Here is a 20,326-nt window from a genome sequence, read left to right as displayed (position 1 = left end):
TGTTTTACTGGTCGTGGTAGCGATAGAGTCAAAAGCTTTAAATCCATAACCATTAAACTCTCGATGCCGACCAGCAACACCTCCGTTGGTTCCGTCAGCTTTTAACTTGTCTCTAGGTGTGCTGAACCGGGCTAGTGTCAAACTAACACAAGCCATCAATACAGACGTGAGCTGAGTGATTGCTCTCCAGCCCATGTTCTTACAGAATAGTAGAGGTCGGATACCACAAACGATTCGCCCACGCGAGAACGCCGAGAAGTGAAGAACGGTCGCCCTGGAATTTCAGAAAGTGCAGATACCTCGCCCCAAACCGGCGTAGAACTCGCCCCAAACCGTAGATAACTCTCCCCAAAAGTGTGGATATCTCGCTCAGAAGGGTGGATAGCTCGCCCCATATTTATCATATTTTAGGCCCGGAGTGGAACTCCAAATCAGGCCGAGAGTTATACGCCCTGGCAGGCCACACCGTGCGCGGAATTTTGGGGGCCTTTACAGTAATTTCACATGATAAATGTACCATCTGATGTTATTTATATTATTAACTTCTTCCCTCCATTAACACAAGACACACAACGTAGTTGTGCTGCAGCAACACTGCCTGAATTGAATTGAAATTGACTGTGGCTGGCCTGGCCTGAGCTTAGGAGAGATTTCTTTTTTGCTGGCCTGACCTGATTAAAAAAAAAAAAAATTATATATATATTTTTTTTTGGACAGCCAGGCCACTAGGAGGCAGGCCACCGGGAATCGTCCCGGTGCTCCCGATGGCCAAACCGGGCACATATATAGTTTTAGTTTACTATTTAGTATACCATTTCCATAGATAGCTGTGTTCTGGAAATTCCCCCATCACCTGATGAATGGGTGTAAGGCCTACTCTAAGGTGATGGCTCATCCCCGGCCCATAAAGATGCTTGGGTTCAAGTGGTTAATGTTTTAAAAAAAGAAGAAACTAACCATCACACAAGATTGGCAGTTCCCAGACGCCTAGTTGAAGACACATGCCTGTGTCTGGAGTATGAGATCACGCCGTATATTTATGACACAGGTTACTAACCTTTTGACAAATCACACCTGTGTGAAGTGAGCGGTGCAACTATACATTTGTATTGTAGACAGTGCACAGGGCTTAAAGCAAAAAAAAGCCCAAGACTGAAAGATATTTTTTGCAAATCAGCACTGATCTCATCAAATGACCCCTATGGAAATTTCAGGACTGAGAAGTTTAAGCCCTGAGATCTCTACTGTAGTCAGTGTAGTGTACGCTTCAGAAAAATAGTCTGTATTCCACCACGTCTCATATTTAGAATAGAATTGACAAAAGTTTGACACTCAATAGGCGTTCCTGCATAACTTCCGGGTTGTCACGCGCATACCCTCTATACCTATAAATGTGATGATATAACTGAAACAAATAAAAATCACATCCGTGTGAAGTGAGGGGCATCTTATCATCTTACATCGTGGACGTATAGTATACATATTTTATGACGTAATTATCAGACAAAACAAACATGGACAAAACTAACATTAAACCCTGTCCATTTCAATGGCATTTTTTATGTTTGTCTTAGGTAAAACAAACATTAAACATGTGGCTAGTGCCCCTCAAAAATATAAACAGTTTCATTGAATGAAAACAAATATAAACTGTTTATTGGGGGGAACAACAGTTGAGGTAATTATAAAACAGCAGTGTGATATCACATTGAGAAAATTAAAACATTCAAAGGCCTAACAAGTGTAACATTGTTCCCATGATGTGGATAGTAATTTGTTACCATGGAGTACTGTACTCAAACCACAGTGAGTTAAGTATCTATCTAGACATGTATTGTGAACAGTGTTTAATGAGTGGAATTTTCTCCAAACGGGAGAGAAACACTACCGCTGTGACTAGTGGGTGGGTGTGGGAAATGCTTTTCAAGTAAGTCTTAAAGAGAAGCCCTTTTAGTAACAATGCAATGCATCAGATTTTGTCTCTTCAGGTATGTTGATTTTTACAGATGGTTCATGAGCAAAATATAATAAATGGGGAGCAACAATTTGTTTTAGAATATAAACAATGATTTCAATCACGTTTTTGGTACATTAATCAATCTCAGCTGATAAAAAGAAAGAAAAGAAAAGAAAAAACTACACAATGGTTATATTCCTTATCTTTTCTGTCCAGACGTTTCTACTGAGACTCAATGACAAAATCGGGAGGCTTGTTCTTTGTTCACAAAACTTCCCACTAAAAGGTTTAAAGCTTCAACTGTCCCCAGAAGACAGGAAAACGTTTGAATACCTAAACTCGGTGTGATTCCCCTTTGTCATCAGCGAAAGCATGGTGATCTGTGAACAGTATGCATGACCAGGCAAAAATAAAACAAATATAAAAATGTAAAACAAACAAGACATTTGTAAACAATGTGTCCCATGAAAGCCATTTGGAAGTTCACATTTTTAAGGCTCTTTGACAGAAAAGGCAACAACACGTTCAAGAATTAATACTCACTAGACTCCCCTTATTTTTCACAGCATAAAGCTAAATTATATGCCAAATCCTGAAGCTAAACTACAAAAAAAAAACCTGACTTGACTTAAGGCTTCATTGGAACAAAGCGGCCCTCCTCTCATTACTGTAGCCGTCTCATGAGAATTCACATATCAGATCAAGCTGTGACAAACTGTATCAACAAAATGGCAAAAGGTACCAGAGGACAGTATAAAAACAAACAACGGTCTTAAAAGGCAACTTATGATATTTGACATGAATCCTATCATTCTATTATGATTAGGAGGACATCTGACAGAACACTTCAACACCTCATCAAAACATGTCATTTTACATAGGGTGGCAGAAATGTTCCAGTGGCGTGAGACCTTGACACGGAAAGCAGTGTTATATCAGACATGTCCACCTGTCAAACAAACATAATAGGTTTCATGTTAAATATAGGTAAATTTGCACTTGACATCACTAGAGTGAATCCACACCAAATCACACTGGCCTTTGAAGCATTGTTGCACTCACAGGTGACCACATTCAATCAGTGACATCACAATAGGTGTCAATGACAAAATACCCTGTTGTGTATCTCTGATTGGATGTAGTCACAAGTGCAATACGCTTGAAAGTTTCAACCCATAGAGGGCACTACAGCATTACTTTTCTGACCGATTGGGTGTGTGGATTCATTCAGAACATTATTTGGACAGAAAAAACATGAATTAAAAACAGGGTTAAGGTGTGTGTAGTGTGTGTATGTCGGGTTGGGGGTTGGACTACAGCCTGATTTATACTTGGTCGTATTATCTCGCATGATGTCCCACGCCAAATACTGTCGATCTACAAGCTCAATGTGATGCGTTGTGGGCTTGTAGATTGTAGCCAATATAATAGCTATTCTTGTCACAGGACACTAGTAAGACAGTATAAATTAGACATAACACTACTGAGATGGTCCAGTTAAAAGTAATGGCTTTCAGTTCCCAAAGAAGTCATGCCGCAAATTTCCTGTCAAAAGAAAAATACATTTATATAATACACATTATAAAATGACTTTTAAACTTTATTCCTGATGTTTGGACTAAGTAGCTACTTACTTAAATTCATGAGATGACCTTTTTTTTAGATGATTTCTTCTTCTGCAAATATAAAAACAATAACATTCATGTAAACAATCCAATTAAATTAAGTGTACTGAAAGTAATTTCAGTATTTCAATACAAGTAGGATTCAGTCAGGAATGTATAAATGACTACTGTGTGTTTGTTACCTTAGCAGCAGATGGAGTGTGCGTGTCTGGAACAGATTGTAACTGTGTCACCTCCTCAGTTGGTTTGTTCTTCTCTGTAACAGTAATGTAGTACATGTTTGAGAAAAATGAAACAAACTAAAGTAAAATCACAACATTTAGGATGGCACAGAGTTCCTTGATTTGGAGAGGACTGCCCAGAAATGGGAGTCGGAGAGAAGTTGTCGATGGCCCCATGTTAGATGGATGTTTATCGTTGATGAGTATTTCTATGTATTTGATGTATTAGCATGTGTTGTTCTTGCTTACTGTAAATCGCTCTGGATTAAGAGCATCTGCTAAATTGTAAGTTCCCTCATGAGCAATGGGACGAAGGAAATTAATGTCTTACTCTTTTTCTTGGCAGAGGCCTCAACAATGGATGGAGTGGAGGTCTCCGTCTCCGTCTTGACTTTACCGCTTTTCCCCCGCTTCTTCTTCTTCCCCTCTTTGGGAGATGGAGCAGGGGAGAGTTCAGGAACCTTTTCCGAATTCTTCTTTTTCTTCTTCAGCGGCGGCTGGTTTTCTTTTGCGGACACGTTTTCCTGCTCAGCGGCCATTTTCTTCTTCTTCTTTGGTGTGACATCTTCCTGCTGTGTGGTAGCAGGAGCCTGTCTTTTGGCTCGAGTCGTCACCTCCGTGGTCCCCTGGTTCTGGGTTTTCCTGATTTTGAATTGGTTCAGATTTGTATGGTTCACTTTACTTGTTTTACTAAACTTTTTTTCGGTACAGCAAAACTATGACAACAAGCAACAGATAGATTTGGTAAGTGTATTTAAAACATTAAGAAATAAAGAAGATGATTAAACTGACTTTTTCTTTGCTTTGGGTGTTGGGGTCTCTGTCGGGTCTGGAAGGCTGTTCTTTGTCGGGGTCTGTGTCTGGTCTGGAAGGCTACTGCTACTCAATTTCCTCCTCGACAGCCTTTTCTTCTTACTCACTTTTGTCCTGTGATTAGTCTGTCTTGTTCTAGTTGAGATGGCGACGGCAGATTCATCAGGGGTTTCTGTAGGAGGGAGAGGTGGATACAGAAAGAGGGAGAGATGCACAGGGAAACAGAGATGGGAAATAGAAAGAGTTAAAACCATTATCAAACCATTTGTACAAGCAACCAATGGTAAATGTAGGGTGTATTTTAAGTCACTTTAAAAGGAGCATTCAGTGATTTGGAGAAAAAAATACCCAGTCCGCCCCGGTAACAAGATGTGCACATGCACACGCTCTACAGTGGGGGAGACACACAAAAGACTGGCTAACCCTAGCCAAAAACTAAACCTTTTTACCCCAGGGGTTAACTGGGGACAGGGAGGAACTCCTTATATTGGCAGCACACTCTATAGTAGGGAGGATTATGCAAAACATTTTTATTTATTTATTTTAATTAGAGAATGTATTTTCTTATTTTTTTCCAGCCATGCCCTGCTTCACATTTACGCAGTCACGCACATAAAACCTGGGAGGAGCTGCCCTACTATAACTGAGCAGCTCCACTGGAGCAGCTGGGGGGTTCACATCCCCACCCAGATATTTTTCTGCTATTCCACGGGATCGAACCGGGAACCTTTTACTTACAAATGCCTTTGTTTGTGCCTTTATTTAGGCCACTGCTGCCCAAAACATTTACAGTTCATGTATGTAATTCGGCATCCCTAGAAGAAACACTTATGATAGTTCGGTACATACTTTTACTACATACTAGATACATACAGTAGTCAGGATCCCAGTCCTCTAAAGGGCTTTCTTTCCACTGCACCACAGAACGTTTCTGAGAACTGACAACTGTCCCAATTGTATTTTCACGTGCGCACACATCTGGCAGGTTAAAACTGTGCTAAAGTCGCACTGATTCGTTATGCTAGCCATGTTGAGCATACAGTCATGGTCAGCCAACCATGCTGGTAGGCAGGCATAATGACGTAGCTATTCAATTATTGGTTTCACTAACACGTTGCTACTTTCGGTTGTTTACATCATCGCAATGACTCAATAACTGTACTCAACGACAACATACCTGCTCTGCTCTTAAGTCCAAATTTGCATCTAGTAAGCTTACAAGATCATGATAAAAAAATATATTCTTTTGTATTTGTCCAATAAGATTTCCTTAATTTTTTTTAAAGCAACTCAAACAGGGACAGGTGACAAGTCCTGATCTCGGTGTGTGAACAGCATCATTTGTACGATGGGAATGGCCTATTCCATCACTATCAGCTATTATATATAAAGCGTTATATATAACGCTTTCTTCGAAACGAGGTTTTTTTTCTACTTTATCCACCTAAATCATTTTGAGGTGGGAACACTAAATTATATGATTATATCTGCCATAAACAGAGGGGACATCTCCTTGTTACATTAGGTTTTCTGATTATCTGCATGCCATCAGCATGTTATGTACCACTTTCATTCATGAAAAGTACATGATTCCATAAGTACGACTCCCAACCATTCCCACCTGTGCTGCTGCTTTCCTGTCCATTTCCCTCTGCTGGTGACCTCTTTTTCTTCTTTTTCTTTTTCTGACCATCCTCGGCTGGAGTGATGGGAGGCTCTGCCTTCTCCTCAGTCACCTCCTCCGCCGCCTCCTTTTTCTTCTTCTTCTTGGGTGGAGTCGCAGGGCTCTCCAACTCCGCCTGCCCTTCCTCCTCTGCCACACCTCCCCCTCTCCTCTTCCTGATTTTCTTTTCTGGGAGTGTGGAGGGAGTCGTCTCCTCTTCCTCTTCTTGTTTCCCCTCCACTTCGACAGTCTCTCCCTTTTTCTTCTTCTTTACCTTTTTCTTGTCTGGTGGACTGACCTCACATACCTCCTCCTTCTCTTCCACCTTCTCCTCTTTAGGGTCCTCCACCTGCTTCCCCTCTTCTTCCTCTACAGTCATATTCTTCCGTTTCTTCTTGTCTTTCTTTGCTGTACTCACAGGGGCGAGCGGAGGGTCAATGGGCGTCATAGCAATGGGTGTGTCCTCGACAGCATCCGCGACGACAGGAGCTTCTTCAGTAGACGTATCCAACTTCTTGTTCTTCTTCCTCTTCTTTTTCCCAGGGAGCGGAGTGCTGGTTACTAGTTCCGGATTTAGGAGGATGGTTGAGTCCTGTACGTCTGGTTCCTCTACAGCAGCAGCGGGCGTCTCTTCAACTGGAATTACAAACAACCGATTATTCTACTAATACAGATCGTTTCATTCTGTAGAGTAAACAATGACACCGCTGTCCCAACCATTCTTGTTAATAACAAGCTCTTAAGTAGCTAACTAACTAGACTACAGCAGTTATGTTACGAGCTGGCAAGATATATTGAAAAAAGACCAATATGCGCAGGGACTCTGGGAGGTGAGATCCATGTGAATGTAAATTTATTTAAAAGGACCATACCGGCATCAATACACTGTCTATTCACAGCAGTGGCCAATTTTGTGTTAATAGTTAATACAAATGTTTTTTGTGTTAATTGAGCAGTTGAGACGAATAACGAATAAGTCCATAATTTATTCTGACCCCTCCTCAAAAAGGCCTGTGTCCTGAACCCCATCTATAATTTATACATTATGGATAATTTGTTTCAGTTGATTAAAACTTAGAGTTTAACATAGAGTCCTTGTAGACTGCTGCGTTTTGTCAAAAAAATCAGTCTGCAAGGATCTTAAATCAAGAGTCATAACATAAGTGCATGGTTGTTTAAACTTATTTTTTGGTTTTAAAATGCATTAAACCCCAAGATACCTTAAAAGTAACAATAAAAATAAATAATAAATGCATTATCAGTATTAGTATATTTAACACGTTTCAAGTATATGCAAGTTGATTGTTACACCGTGACTGATCTATTGGCTTTTCCAAAAATCAAACCACAGTAAGCTAGGGTAGGTAACAGGCTAGCTTTAGCACCACATACTAAAAGGTACAGAATCATGTAAATTACAGACTTATACAAGTAATGTTTCGAACCTTAGCTTAAACAGAGCCTCATAAAGCTAAGGAAGTCAGAAAGCTAATATTAGCTAACTTTAGCATGGCTGGCTGTAGCATGGTGATTAACTTAGCAAAAAACGAACTTTTTTAACAATATATATATGCATTCTTTCACCATAAACCTTTACAAAATAAATTAATATTGTAACCTACTTCCTCAAGAACAAATTATTTTGCTCCTGTTTGTCTGTGTGCAAGCATGTGAGATGCACAGTACACTACTTCACAACTGGGGGTCCTGAACAACTGAGGGCGCCCACACAGAAGCCTGAACTAAAATATTAGCTGGGTCCTAGAGAGTTACTATAGGTTCTGTTTTCCTCCCAGAATTTTCCCCAGTGAGGGGTGGGAGAGGCTGGACAGCAGACGGCTGGATTTTGAATTTCTCTAACTATAAACTTTCATGACAGCAGACAGCCTAAGTACAAATATAATTTATGAAAAGCTACTACAGTGAAGTCTGTTCACAGAAGTTGTTGTAGGATATGTGGGGATTATCTGACGAGGTACCATTTGAGGGGGCAAAACCTTACATATACTAAATAATACTAAATTGTTTATAGGGTCAATATAAGTAATATAATATAGCCTTTCCACAGGAGTATCTTTTTACATTTTTCCAAAGCACATTACAAAGTTATCCCCCTCACTGGGGAAAATTCTGTGAGGAAAAACGGGCACGCACCGGGGTGAGTCTTCCTATAGGGAATTTTCTACAACTGTATTATTATATAGTTGGCTACAGCTGAGCATTACACCAGTGAGTGAAAGACCATCAGACACTATTTACTTGACAGACTTTTCCTTGGGTTTCAACTCCCAGAGACTAGTATTCTGTGTATTCTGTGAATAACGTGTGAGTGGAGTTGAGTGGGAGAATTGTGCTTGTCTCCCTCTCTCAAACAGTACTTAGCACACTCCATTGTATAGGCTATTTTATGTGTTGGCACGCTGCACAAACAGATGCATTGTGGACCGGGCATACTTCAAACTCATGGCATCAGCGCACCAGAGTGCAACCAGAGCGGAACTGAACGCCGGTTCTTGAAAATCCGCTCCAGGCTTCATTCCAAATCTACTCGCTCTACTCACAGTTTTATACCATGTTTCCGTAGCCACACTTCCATAAAAATGTAAATTCTTACTTTTATTGCCTTTTAACCACTTTCAAGCTGTCCTCCCTTTTTTGGCAATCTCATAATGGGCAATTTTTCAAAAGATTTTATTTTTAAAGACGACAAACATAATCAAGCTACAAGCTCACAACACTTCATAATGTGTCACATTGTGAGTTTGGCTTGCAGATCAGCAATCTTTGTCCCATGACACCATTGTAATGTATGACAAACTATAATTAAAATAGGGCTAAAAAAAAAAAAAAGTGGTTAAACAACTGCGTCTTATTTCATGCTATTTTAGAAGACTATTTCTGATAATTCGTCACTTCTTTAACAGGAATGTTTTAAAGAGATAAATAAGTCTGGGTCTCATGACAACCCATGATGTTGCTGTTGTGGTGCAGTGCAGTGTTACCCATATCAGCAGTAGAGGGGTCACAGGGGGTCACAGGGTCACAGGGGGTTGTTGAGATCACCGGTTGGTCCTCTGTTTTCTGCTGGAGAGCTAGGTCACCACCTTCATCCTCCTGAGGACTGCCAGTAGCCGACTGGAGAGTCTATAATGGAACACAGTACATCTAAACCAGTGCTTCTCAAAGGTTTACATTTTAGGGACTGCCATCATTCTGAGAGTGTGCAAATTATACCAAATGGGCCCGTGGTACCATTTTAAACACTCAAGACTAAGAGTTATAGACCCGTGAGGGTCAAAGAACCCAGAGACTTTGAGAACCACTGATGTAACCATGCATTTACCAAATATGATAAGGAAGGGTTTCCATAACCCTACATATTGGGTTGGGTGTTAACAAGGCCACGCAGATGTGTTGCAGTGCGATCCGAGTGAGAGACACACACAAAGCGGATATTTTGAACGAAGGCAGACAGCAATTTATGTCAATGTGTTAACATGAGCTCAGACTGATTAATGAGAATATCTTAAAAACCTTCATAGACATTACTTTTTTCATCGTGTGATGTTATTTATATATACCGTTTGCTTGACCACAAATGTTAAGAATGTATTTAGATAGCATGCTGTTTGGACAGATACTAAGTTTGTAGCAGTATAGTAACTAGTTTTCTTTGTACTCTATGTACATGACCATTTACACCGTTTGATCACTAGGGTTCATGCCATTCACTTGGATGAGATCTTGCACTTTGCAAGTCTCTCTGGAAAAAGCATAATTCTGAATGCCAAACATTTACATTGTAAAGCTTTATAAACAGACAAATCAATATCTCCTACTTGCAGGTATAGTCTTGTCAAACTAAATATAGCTCAATTCCAGAAAGTCAAAGGACTCTACTTTACTTAAGCTCATGGATAGAGATCCAAAAGCTTTAATGTCAATGCATGAAATTATAATGCAGGCCATGTTCATCACAATTTATGCTCAACAACAGTACAGCTTGCCTGGGCCTTGTTCTTTTCTTTTTTATTCCAACACTGGATTCTATGACTTCCAGAAAGAAACGATATCTTGTGTTGGAAAGACCGACCATACATACACACAATAAGAGCAACATGAAATTGTAAGCGGATTAAACTACCTCAGTTTCCTTGTCCTCTTCCTCTTTGGAGATTTCACACACAGAGGCTGGAGCAGCAGACTCATCAGGGCCTAGTTTACATAAACAAACAAAAGAGATTTCCAAAATGGCTGTTTGGGGCTTTTTATGTACTGCTTCAATACAAAATGGACGACATTGGCAATCTTTTTTCATCTCCGACTGCCAGACAGATAGTGCACGTCAATTGTCCATACGTCTGTCCACAGTTAATTTCGCAAACTCCTTGGCTGATCAACTCATTTCTTGTGCTCTGCTGTGTAAAACTACTAATAAACTACTTAAATGGTCAAATGATCTGTCCAATATGACTTTGCGTTAGTGTGCACTGATTGAAGCTCTCTTACTGTTCCCCACTCAAGCTGATGAAACAAGCTTTGACAAGTTCAACAAAAAACAAGATATACAACTTAAGAGGCTGCCAAATGGGAAGAGAACAGCAGCTTTGAACATCTGGTTAGGGCGTTGTGCCAAATGGAACAGTCAGCCTCACTGTGTCCTGAAATGGACTCTTCTGTGTGGTGCTACAGAGCTTAGTATATCATTGCTGTTTTCTTTTTCTTCATAAATGAATGCCCTACTACTTGATCTGATCATACGTAGCAGATCTACAAGTTCGAAATATCTGCTACTTTTGCCATTTTTGAATTTGAATCCTGAAAAAGACACAGTTTTGAACATATGAGGTGTCACTGTCCACCCAACAGAGACGATATGCTGGGGAGATAATTGTCTTATGCACTTCACTCAGGGCTACCAGTGTCCTTCCCGACACAAACATTTCTCAATGTAAAGCCCAAACCACACCAATGAGTCGCCATGCAACTCCTTGCAACCAAATGGTTGCGAGTAGACGCATGTAGTTGCAAGGAACCATTGAATTGAACCAATTGAATCACTTGCGTCGTCATACTCCACTATGCGCTGATGTGTAACAGGACGTTGCGACGATCGCCAAAACTGTTTTGTTGCGTCTTGGGCTTAAGAGTAGGGAGACCACCTCCAACCACTGCAGCTGTAATACTGTAGTTATGATGTATATAGGCCTAATGTATAATATAGAGTTTAAACTAAAGCCCAAACCACACCAAAACAGTTTTAGCGTCCGTCGCAGCGGTGTGATATTATGTCCTGTTGCATGTCGATGCAAGTGATTCAATTGGTTCAATTCAATGGTTGCTTGCAACTACATGAGTCTTCACGCAACCGTTTGGTTGCAAGGAGTCGCATGGCCACCCATTGGTGTGGTTTGGGCATAAAATTATTTCTGTATTGAGACTTTAATTGACAGAATGTTATGCTGTCTTTCATTAAGGTGAAAGCATTGACACACATTTATGCGGTACAGATTCTAGACCACACTCTCCTCACAACGTGGCCAGATTGTCACTAGAGGGCTCTGGACAGACAAGCCTCCAGTGTTTTCATCACAACGCCTTGTGAGTATCCACAGTGTGGTGTGAGCTAGTGTTTACAAGATCCCATACACAGCGTTTAAATAGCAAGCCGGGTTCAAAACGCCATTGGCTGTTCGTACCGTCAGTGGGAAGGTCGGTTGGCTCCACTGGCGGCTCAGTGGTCTCCTGAGGTGTCACTTCAGAGGAGGTGGGCAAGGCTGGGACGGCTTCCTGCGAGGGAAAAAGAAGACCCCTCAGGTCAACAGAGGTCAGCAGAGGCTAAATCACCTGGGAGGTCCCAGAATGAACGTTTTCGAAGTGTACAAAGACGCTTGAATGTTTGTTCTCCTGTTGGTGTCCTTGCAGCTCAAAGAGCAGAACTATGACTGATTGTGGCTGTTAAAAATAATCATTAATAATTATTATTTTACAGTGAATATTTCCTGATTCTCCACACTACAATGTTGAGGTGTTGAACGACTTTTGAGCATATAAAAAAGGTTTGACAAGACTACAAGTATCCAGCAAACTATTTCTAATGCTGCACCTCGACAGGAATGTCCTCCTCTTCCTCTAATGATTCACCCCCATTGGTTATGGGGGGAGTTTCCACTTGATTGACAGAGACTTCAGACTGAACCACAGGTACTTCAACGGCTGGCTCTGCGTTCTGAGGAATAATGGAGGAAGGTTTGTCAGTTGGAAAATAAAACTTTCACTGTACATTTGATCCTTGAGCTCTCATACAAAGATATTTGTGCATGCAGCACTTTTACGTTCCTACAATATTTCTGCAAGTAAAATTGTGTGAGAACAAGAGATGACAAATAGTCTCTCCATCTGTTGTATAGATTTGCATTATCTGTTATGTTATAAAAGGAGTGTTGATATATTCTGAAAACAATGTCACCAAAGCACATTCCTGCATGCATAGCTGGCTGCTACACTTCATTATTTCTAGATTCTTACAAGGGAGATCAAAGGACACGGCATCAGTCACCGGGACTTTCACTAAAGCATTACCAACCAATAAATACTACAGCTGATGAAGTAAAGACTACATACCGGGTATGTTGAAAAGTTGAATAGCAAACAATGAAGGCTAGAATTACACAAATGCAGTTCAGATTAACAGCAGATGAACTAGAAGAGATAACCCGCCCCTAAGAATTACTCCGTAGGCTCATATCAAACCTGCATTGACTCTTTTTCTGACAATGCTTTCTGGGCCAGAAGCCTTGGCTGGGTAGGGGACTGAAGTTGGGCTTTGGCCTGATCAGGGGTGGGTTGGCTGCACTGCAGCAGGGAGGCCCACTCGGTGGGCTTCTTGGCTAGAGCCTCACCTTCTGAGTTGTAACTGTCTGTAACTGCTGTAACTTTGTGTCCTATTAGATGCCTTGGCAGGGGCATCTAGAGTGGCTAACTATAAAATATGCAGAAGTAGCCTAATAATTGCGGACAGCTGGCATGACTAACAATGCTTGTATTCTTAACGACTGCTGGTAATCCACAGTGACTAATTCTTTTATATTTTGCAGTTGGTATTCCAGCCCAAATCAGTACTGACTTCAGTCGGACGATTTAAATATACAATGTTTTGTTACATGCGTGTGTGTGTGTGTGTGTGTGTGTGTGTGTGTGTGTGTGTGTGTGTGTGTGTGTGTGTGCGCGTGCAAGAGTATGGGTTGCCTTATAAACTGCAGCTGTATGGGCATTAGATGCGAACCACAGAGGGTTTCACATTAACAGAACCAGACAGAACCAGAAATAACCACCAGCACTGTAGCACAGATTTGAACACTGTCCAGGAGTCGGGATCAACAGAACGCTGCGTGCACAGGCACACACGCACACACGGTTTGTATCAGGAGATTATGAGTCTCTCTCAGGCACACAGGTCTGTTCAAACAGTATTAGAGCCAGCTATCAGCATCTACTGCATCACTGGACAAGTATAAAAGAATAAAAACCGGATTCACATACATTGCCTGAGATAACACACATCAGAGACAGACAGACAGAGATAATACAATCACAACAGAATAGAGGACATGGATAGACTATAGTATACACACACATAGTGAAGGTAGCGGTGTGTTTGTGTCTGCCTTTTTAAAGTACATAAGCCAATGCCCATCTATCTATACACAAATTATTGCAGTGACTGGCTTTAAGCTATGTGTGTAGTGTATGTCAGTGAGTCTGTCAGAGAGTACAGTATAATACTACTCCAACAACAATGGGCAAAGATGCAAAAGTAATTCTCCAAAAGAAATTGCTATCACAAGCACACCGCAAAGGATACATGAACATGTTTATTCAATTGTATTGTTTATTGCGAGAATAAAGGTTGCTCACAACGGCACTTCTAAGTCAGAACATTAACAGTCCATAGTCTACAGAACCATTTAATTAACCATCTAGCTACCAGTACCTACATACATAAAACATAATATATCGATGTACCACTACTACCCATCTACTGTATCTATCCATCTCCAGTTAAATTCCAATACTCTACTTATCTTCGCATCCTTCACTTCCTAGCGCATTGGTCCCTTCCCATCCCTGAATGAGACGAGGATTAGATGCGAAGACAGAGGAATCGATGAGGTTCGACTTGAATGTGGAGTTCCACATGGCTCCAGAATGGCCAGGCCATTCTATAAATGTGCAGAATATCTGCGTCTCCTCTGCATAACCCGAGAAGCACCCGGCCAATCAACTAGAGCAGTTGTTCTCAACCAGTGGGTTGGGATCCCCAAGGGTCAACCATCAAAAGTAATCAACTATACAATAGTCTATAGCTGGTCAAACATTGGGGTTGATTAGGTTCATGATCTACTGCGTTTTACAGAGCAGCCTTGCATGTTAACATTAGGCACGTTGACAAACTGCATTTTCTCTAGACTGTTGAGGGCATGGACAGATTGGGGAGTTGACGAGGCACACACAATGGGTGATTATACAGTGTCTATTGTTTCCTACGTACCCACAAGCAGCTGCTGGTGCAGAACACTACAGACAGCGGTAAAGAAGAATCCTTGAGCAATAAGAGTGCGGAGTAAGGAAGGAGTACTTTCTTTTTCACTTTTTAACAATTTAGCTGCCTTTGATGGAGTATTCCGTCAATTAAAATCTAACCATTGTCTGGCTTTGTCGGAATTCTCTGTCAATTAATGTACTTCATCAATATGAAACTGTTGAGAGCTGAAAATCAACTTTTAACAGTGGCCCGGTTGCTAGGCAACGCCTTGCATAAACCCAGCACCAAGAAATGTGTGCGCACATCCCATAGAGTCCCATTTAAAATAGGATGTTCCCTCTCCGTTTTCTATGAAACTACAAGCACGGTCACATCGCGATGCGGGGCTGACCTTTGATCTACAGTATCTCTATATCTATCTATCTACATACAAACCCATTTAATTATGCATCTACTTACATACTACCTACCTTGTGTGACCCGTTTGGACGCATACTGTACCTCATAATACTCTGATTTAGCAGTTGTCTAGAAACGCAAATCCACAAATCTCTGTGTGTGTATCTGTCTGTCTCTGTATCCCATTCATGCCCAATTGCCCATATATGGAGATCCGTGAAGTCATCAATATGACATCATAGTACTGACATCATAGACTGGCCTTCAAGTACTATGATAACCAGAACAGCAGCACGTATGACGGTTATTGCATAGTTGAGCGGAATGAGTTCCAGATTCAACCCCTAGTAGCGATTAGCCTTCTGTGACTGACTTGACAAAAATCCCCATCTAAGACCTGTGCTACAATTATGAAATGAACTCTTCTAAAAGAGGCAGGAACAGTTTCAGCGGAAATGTGCCAGTAATGGGTTTTGCACTGAAGCGCTTACAGATACTAAGAGCAATAACAATTCTACAGGCCTTTAAACCAACACTGCAGCCTTCATGCCCATGGGTTAAACAAATTATTATAATATAAGTGGATATTGTGATGGTTGTGGTCCCTTAGCACAGTAACGAGACCAAACACATGCTCAGTGGATATACAATCATAGGATGATGGCATTGGTAAAGGTAATGTTATTCAGACATCTATCTAGTGTAGCTATCACATGTATTGCTAATCAGGGGTACACATAACTATTTAACTATTAAGCATGCATGTTCAAAATAAATGTTTGCTGCAGATCAAACGCTCTTGCATACTGCCGCCAGTACCAACATTTACTAGCTCTGGCGTCATGACGTACTTCAAATGTCTATCTACTTCCTGTAAGTAGAATTAATCCAGCTCCACACTGCCCCAACGGTCGGTTGTCGCCAGTCACGAGACTGTCTGCAGGAGACTCCCGACGAAAAGCTCCCGTCGCTTGCAGTCCATATCGCCTTATCGACGCGTCGGAACCCGTTGATGAAGAACCGAACATGTCCGGTAAGTTGCCGATGTCGGGAGCGACGCTATCCATGTTGTAGTGATGAGGGGGGTAAATTACTCCACTGTAGAGTGGACTAGCTTCTAGTCATGTTCAGGGCTGACTACTTACTGGATTAGTGTGAACTAGATACCATATTCTCAATATCAATCTAATAAATAAGTCTCATTTAGTCCCGCACCATCCCGCAATTTTATCGTTTAGTCCCGCTAAACCAGCAATATTTGCATTGAGATCACAAAAAAAAGACATCTCAGCTGCTGAGATGTCTTTTGACTGGACATATATTATAGGTAGGCATATTATGCTATATATATATAATATTATATTATATTGTGTCACGGACACTTCACCGAGAGAGAGAGAGGTGCTGCGTGCTGGTAGTTACTGACCTCTGTGTTGCCAGATTCTGTGAGTGAAACAAGCGAACAGGTCTATGAAAACAATTCCAAAAGAAGCAACCAGTTTCACTACTAGAGCCCTATTACATCAGCTATTTTCTTTAAGGAATCATGAAAGCAAGCCAAAATAAGCAACTACACTGAAGAAATAAGCCCCAAACTATAAAGCAACGGGCAACAGTGAATTAAGCTATGTTACAGGACAACTAGCCCAAAGTCGCTTATAATAAGCAGACCTGGACTGTCTGGACAAGTTTGCTCGGTCTGGAGTAACCTTTAAGGCCTATTCATAGTCCAGTTTTTCGGGGAAGAGGTGACCACCGAAAACGACAACATGACGCCACACCATGTTGGTCAACGCTCACACTTCTCTCTCTGTTTACCTCTTCTTGTTCTGTTGCGTCCTCTTCTTTATCAGAGCTCTCGCTGCCCGGGGATTCTGTCTTAGTTTTGCTCTCAGAATCGTTAGCCTGATCAGGGAGGACCTCAGGATCCTTCCCCATGGATGGAGAGCCTCCATTGGATGACTCAGCAGCAGCACCATTCGTCTGGGACTCTGGAGTTGGGGAAGAAATGCTTGTGTTTTGAGAGTAGCAAGTCATATTAAATGTGTGGTGGCCTGACAGTATCATGTTATGGTTAAAAAGGTGATAAGCCCCTTATATAATAGCAAACATTGTTTCAAAAAAGCATACATTAAAAGGAACAATTACACAACTTGGTTGAATATTTTTGAATACTGACCGCTGTATAATCAAAAACACCTGTTTGATTTGTGCCATATCCAACATTGCAGCCATGTAGACAAACACATGATGTCATTTACAGATAAACAGTACTCTCAATAATGTTGAACAACATTTTGCGTCGAACATTTTTTGTCAACGAAAACAACACTGACAGGCCTATCAGAACACTGGTACATGTCTTGTCTTATTACGAAAAATGTTTGACGAAAAATGTTCGTCGACGAACATTTTTCGTCGATGAACATTTTTCGTAATAAGACAAGACATGTACCAGTGTTCTGATAGGCCTGTCAATAAGACAAGACATCTGATAGGCCCGTCAATAAGACAAGACATCTGACGGTCATTATTGAGAAATAAACCCCTTCATTGCCCATAGAAAGGTAGACGCCCCTTGACGCTCAAATGAATTGCAGCAGCAAATGAGGCGTCTAATTTTCTAAGTCTATGGTCTAATCACCCTGTCGGCCGAGGTCAATTTCTTAATAATGACCTGCTCCCCATTGATTATACCTCGCATAATGGGTAAAGTGGACAAAAAAGTGCAACTCCACTGGAAATTAAACTGTATATATATACAGTTTATATAATATATGTATATATTAAATTGTATAGGTACATGGTGACAGGAAGAATTGAACACACTAAAGAAAAGCAGAACATAAAGTGAATTAACAAGACAGAGAGAGAGACACACCGGAAAACAGGCAGGCAGATAGACAGACAGACAGACAGACAGACAGCTGTGCATACAGACACATACCAACTAGAGGCGTAGTCTCCATCTCTTCTTCACTGGTGGAAGGCTTAATGTCCACCTTTTCTTCTTCTACGTTTGTGGTGTCATCTTTTTCATTGGTGGCAGGGTCTGGTTTGATGCTTTTCTTCAGCGTGATCGAGTCCATATCCATTTCCTGCTTAGTATGTTCAGCTAGAGAGACCAGTCTGTGGATAAACAAATACACACACGACAGATACATGGACAACCATGCACAAATACAAAAAACATATTTGTTATAGGCCCACTTTGTGTGAATTCAATTCAATTTAAATAATTGAAGACAGTGTCTTTGTTTTTTAAGACACCGTCTCAAAATCTTTATTTCTTACATATTGGCTTTGAATTTTTAATAAAGCAAATGCAAGCAAATCATTTTACTGTATGTGAAGGAACAACTTACTTGTTCCAGCCTGTGTATATATCGTGCAGGCTGGGGCTCTCTTCTGGTGTTTCCAACTATATGAGAGAGAGAGAGAGAGAGAGAGAGAGAGAGAGAGAGAGAGAGAGAGAGAGAGAGAGAGAGAGAGAGAAGCTCAGGTTCTAGTGTAGTAGCAGTGGTTCCACCTGTGGGTCGGAACATCCAGAGGGGTTCCCAACTTCCCACATGATATGTATTTATTTTGGGGGGTCCCCAGATGAGGACTTAATACCACAAGAAAGAAACAAAAAAAGAAAAGAAAAAAAGGGTATTACTGTGTCAAAGGTAGGCTAATCAACAACAACCTATATAAAAACTGGTCAAACCTTGGCCAAATTGTCAAATAATACAAGAAAAATAAAAAATAAATAGCCGATCTACAAGATCACAACTTGTTGAACTTGTAGATCTGCTATTTTGCCATTTGTCTGTGGAACCAACCAAGTCAAACTAAATGGAACTCAAGTTCAACCCACGTGCTTGTCAGAGTGGGTCCCCAGTTGAATAATATTATTTGTTGGGGTCCTTCAAATATGATTATTTCGGGGCGATCACGACCTGAAAATGTTGAGAGAACCACTAGACAGTATCGTAAACATAATAATATTATGAACAGAGTTTGCACTGTTGTGAGAGTCCTAAAAGCAACAGCAGGGGCCAGGGGGGCTGTGCCTTTGGTTGCTGCTGCCATGCTGCTGCAACTGTAACATCGTGTTCTTTTCGTCAAGAAAGCCCGTGCATCAACGCACAGGCCCATGAAATACACCCAGCAGTGCCGTATGTAAACATGTATGTGTTATGTAACGCGACGTGGCACACAGATGATGTCTGAGGATAAATAACGCTAATATTGAAATGTCCAATCATAGTTCCCATTCTGGTTTATTGTCAGCCAAGAGAATAGACGCAGTTAAAATGTACTAGAACAAAACAATGTTGCATAACAACGACCAGACAGTCTCACCTGTGAAACGTGTTTCTTCAACATGCTTGCAGCTTTTGAGTGTCCGTTCACCTTCAGGTGCTGATAAATCAAATACAGCAGAGCGTCGTCTGATTGAGAGGCCATCGTCACTGTGTGGGCCGATTGCCACGACCCAAAAGCGTAATATGAGCAATTTATTAACAGTTGACTTAAGTCCAGCTATTCGCTTTTGCCCATGCTGCTCTGACCACGAACGAAATGTATGTTGTCTTGTGCGCGACGACTACGCCCCCTCTCGCTAAGCATCGTGGGAAGATGAGTTGTACACGGCGTGACTACAGCTGTAGATTATTATTATTATTTGTACCAGCACATTATACATTTTTTATTCATTCATTTAGGGGGCATCATAAACTCAAACTTTATAATGTCTCCTTTGGTTCAAAGATGCAATCCCATTATGTGTTGAGCCTATTTAATAGCCACATCATAGATAAATCATAGATGCATGCATATATTTGTTTTATGCCACACCCACACACACACACACACACACACACACACCCACACACACACACACAACTACACTAGGTATACGATGAACTACAAACTACTGAACAGGATAGGATGCACAGTGCACACGTACGCCTATGCCTATAAACAAATAGAAAGATAAAGAAGCTCAGGCATGGGCCGGGGGGGGGGTCCTTTGTGCAGGGCATGTATTAAGACAAGAATCTTCTAGTCATATTAATGGCCTTAAGCCAGTGAATACAAAGCAGCCATACAGGTATA

General features: G+C 41.1%; 1 protein-coding gene across 2 annotated transcripts; it reads right to left on the bottom strand.

Moving 5' to 3' along the window:
• Positions 1-1,624: 1,624 nt before the first annotated feature.
• LOC308325494 (uncharacterized protein) lies at positions 1,625-19,808 on the bottom strand. Of its 2 annotated transcripts, none has more exons than XM_080778006.1 (14): positions 19,571-19,808; positions 18,589-18,644; positions 18,171-18,352; positions 17,042-17,214; positions 12,386-12,508; positions 11,979-12,069; positions 10,424-10,494; positions 9,282-9,423; positions 6,238-6,915; positions 4,596-4,788; positions 4,135-4,445; positions 3,765-3,838; positions 3,592-3,633; positions 1,625-3,502 (listed from the first exon to the last, which is right to left on the bottom strand). In XM_080778006.1, exons 1-13 carry the CDS (start codon positions 19,673-19,675, stop codon positions 3,598-3,600), a joined length of 2,235 nt encoding a protein of 744 aa, XP_080634132.1. In that variant the 5' UTR covers positions 19,676-19,808; the 3' UTR covers positions 1,625-3,502; positions 3,592-3,597. The 2 variants fall into 2 exon arrangements, with proteins under 2 accessions (XP_080634132.1, XP_080634131.1); XM_080778005.1 differs by having other exon boundaries at positions 1,625-2,906.
• Positions 19,809-20,326: the final 518 nt, after the last annotated feature.

This window comes from Protomyctophum bolini (genome assembly GCF_963924005.1).
Source record: "Protomyctophum bolini genome assembly, chromosome: 12".
Lineage (NCBI taxonomy): Eukaryota > Metazoa > Chordata > Actinopteri > Myctophiformes > Myctophidae > Protomyctophum > Protomyctophum bolini.
The sequence above is the reverse complement of the archived record's forward strand: the minus strand, read 5'-3'. Positions and strand labels throughout refer to the sequence as shown.

What these genes read in the sequence shown, in the direction of transcription:
- LOC308325494 (XM_080778006.1), bottom strand. Translation starts at nt 19,675, where the DNA reads ATGGCCTCTCAATCAGACGACGCTCTGCTGTATTTGATTTATCAGCAC. An exon ending in ACGCAACAGAACAAGAAGAG is followed by an intron (nt 12,509 to 17,041) that starts GTAAACAGAGAG and finishes ATTATTCCTCAG; the next exon opens with AACGCAGAGCCAGCCGTTGA. An exon ending in AGGAGGACATTCCTGTCGAG is followed by an intron (nt 12,070 to 12,385) that starts GTGCAGCATTAG and finishes TTTCCCTCGCAG; the next exon opens with GAAGCCGTCCCAGCCTTGCC.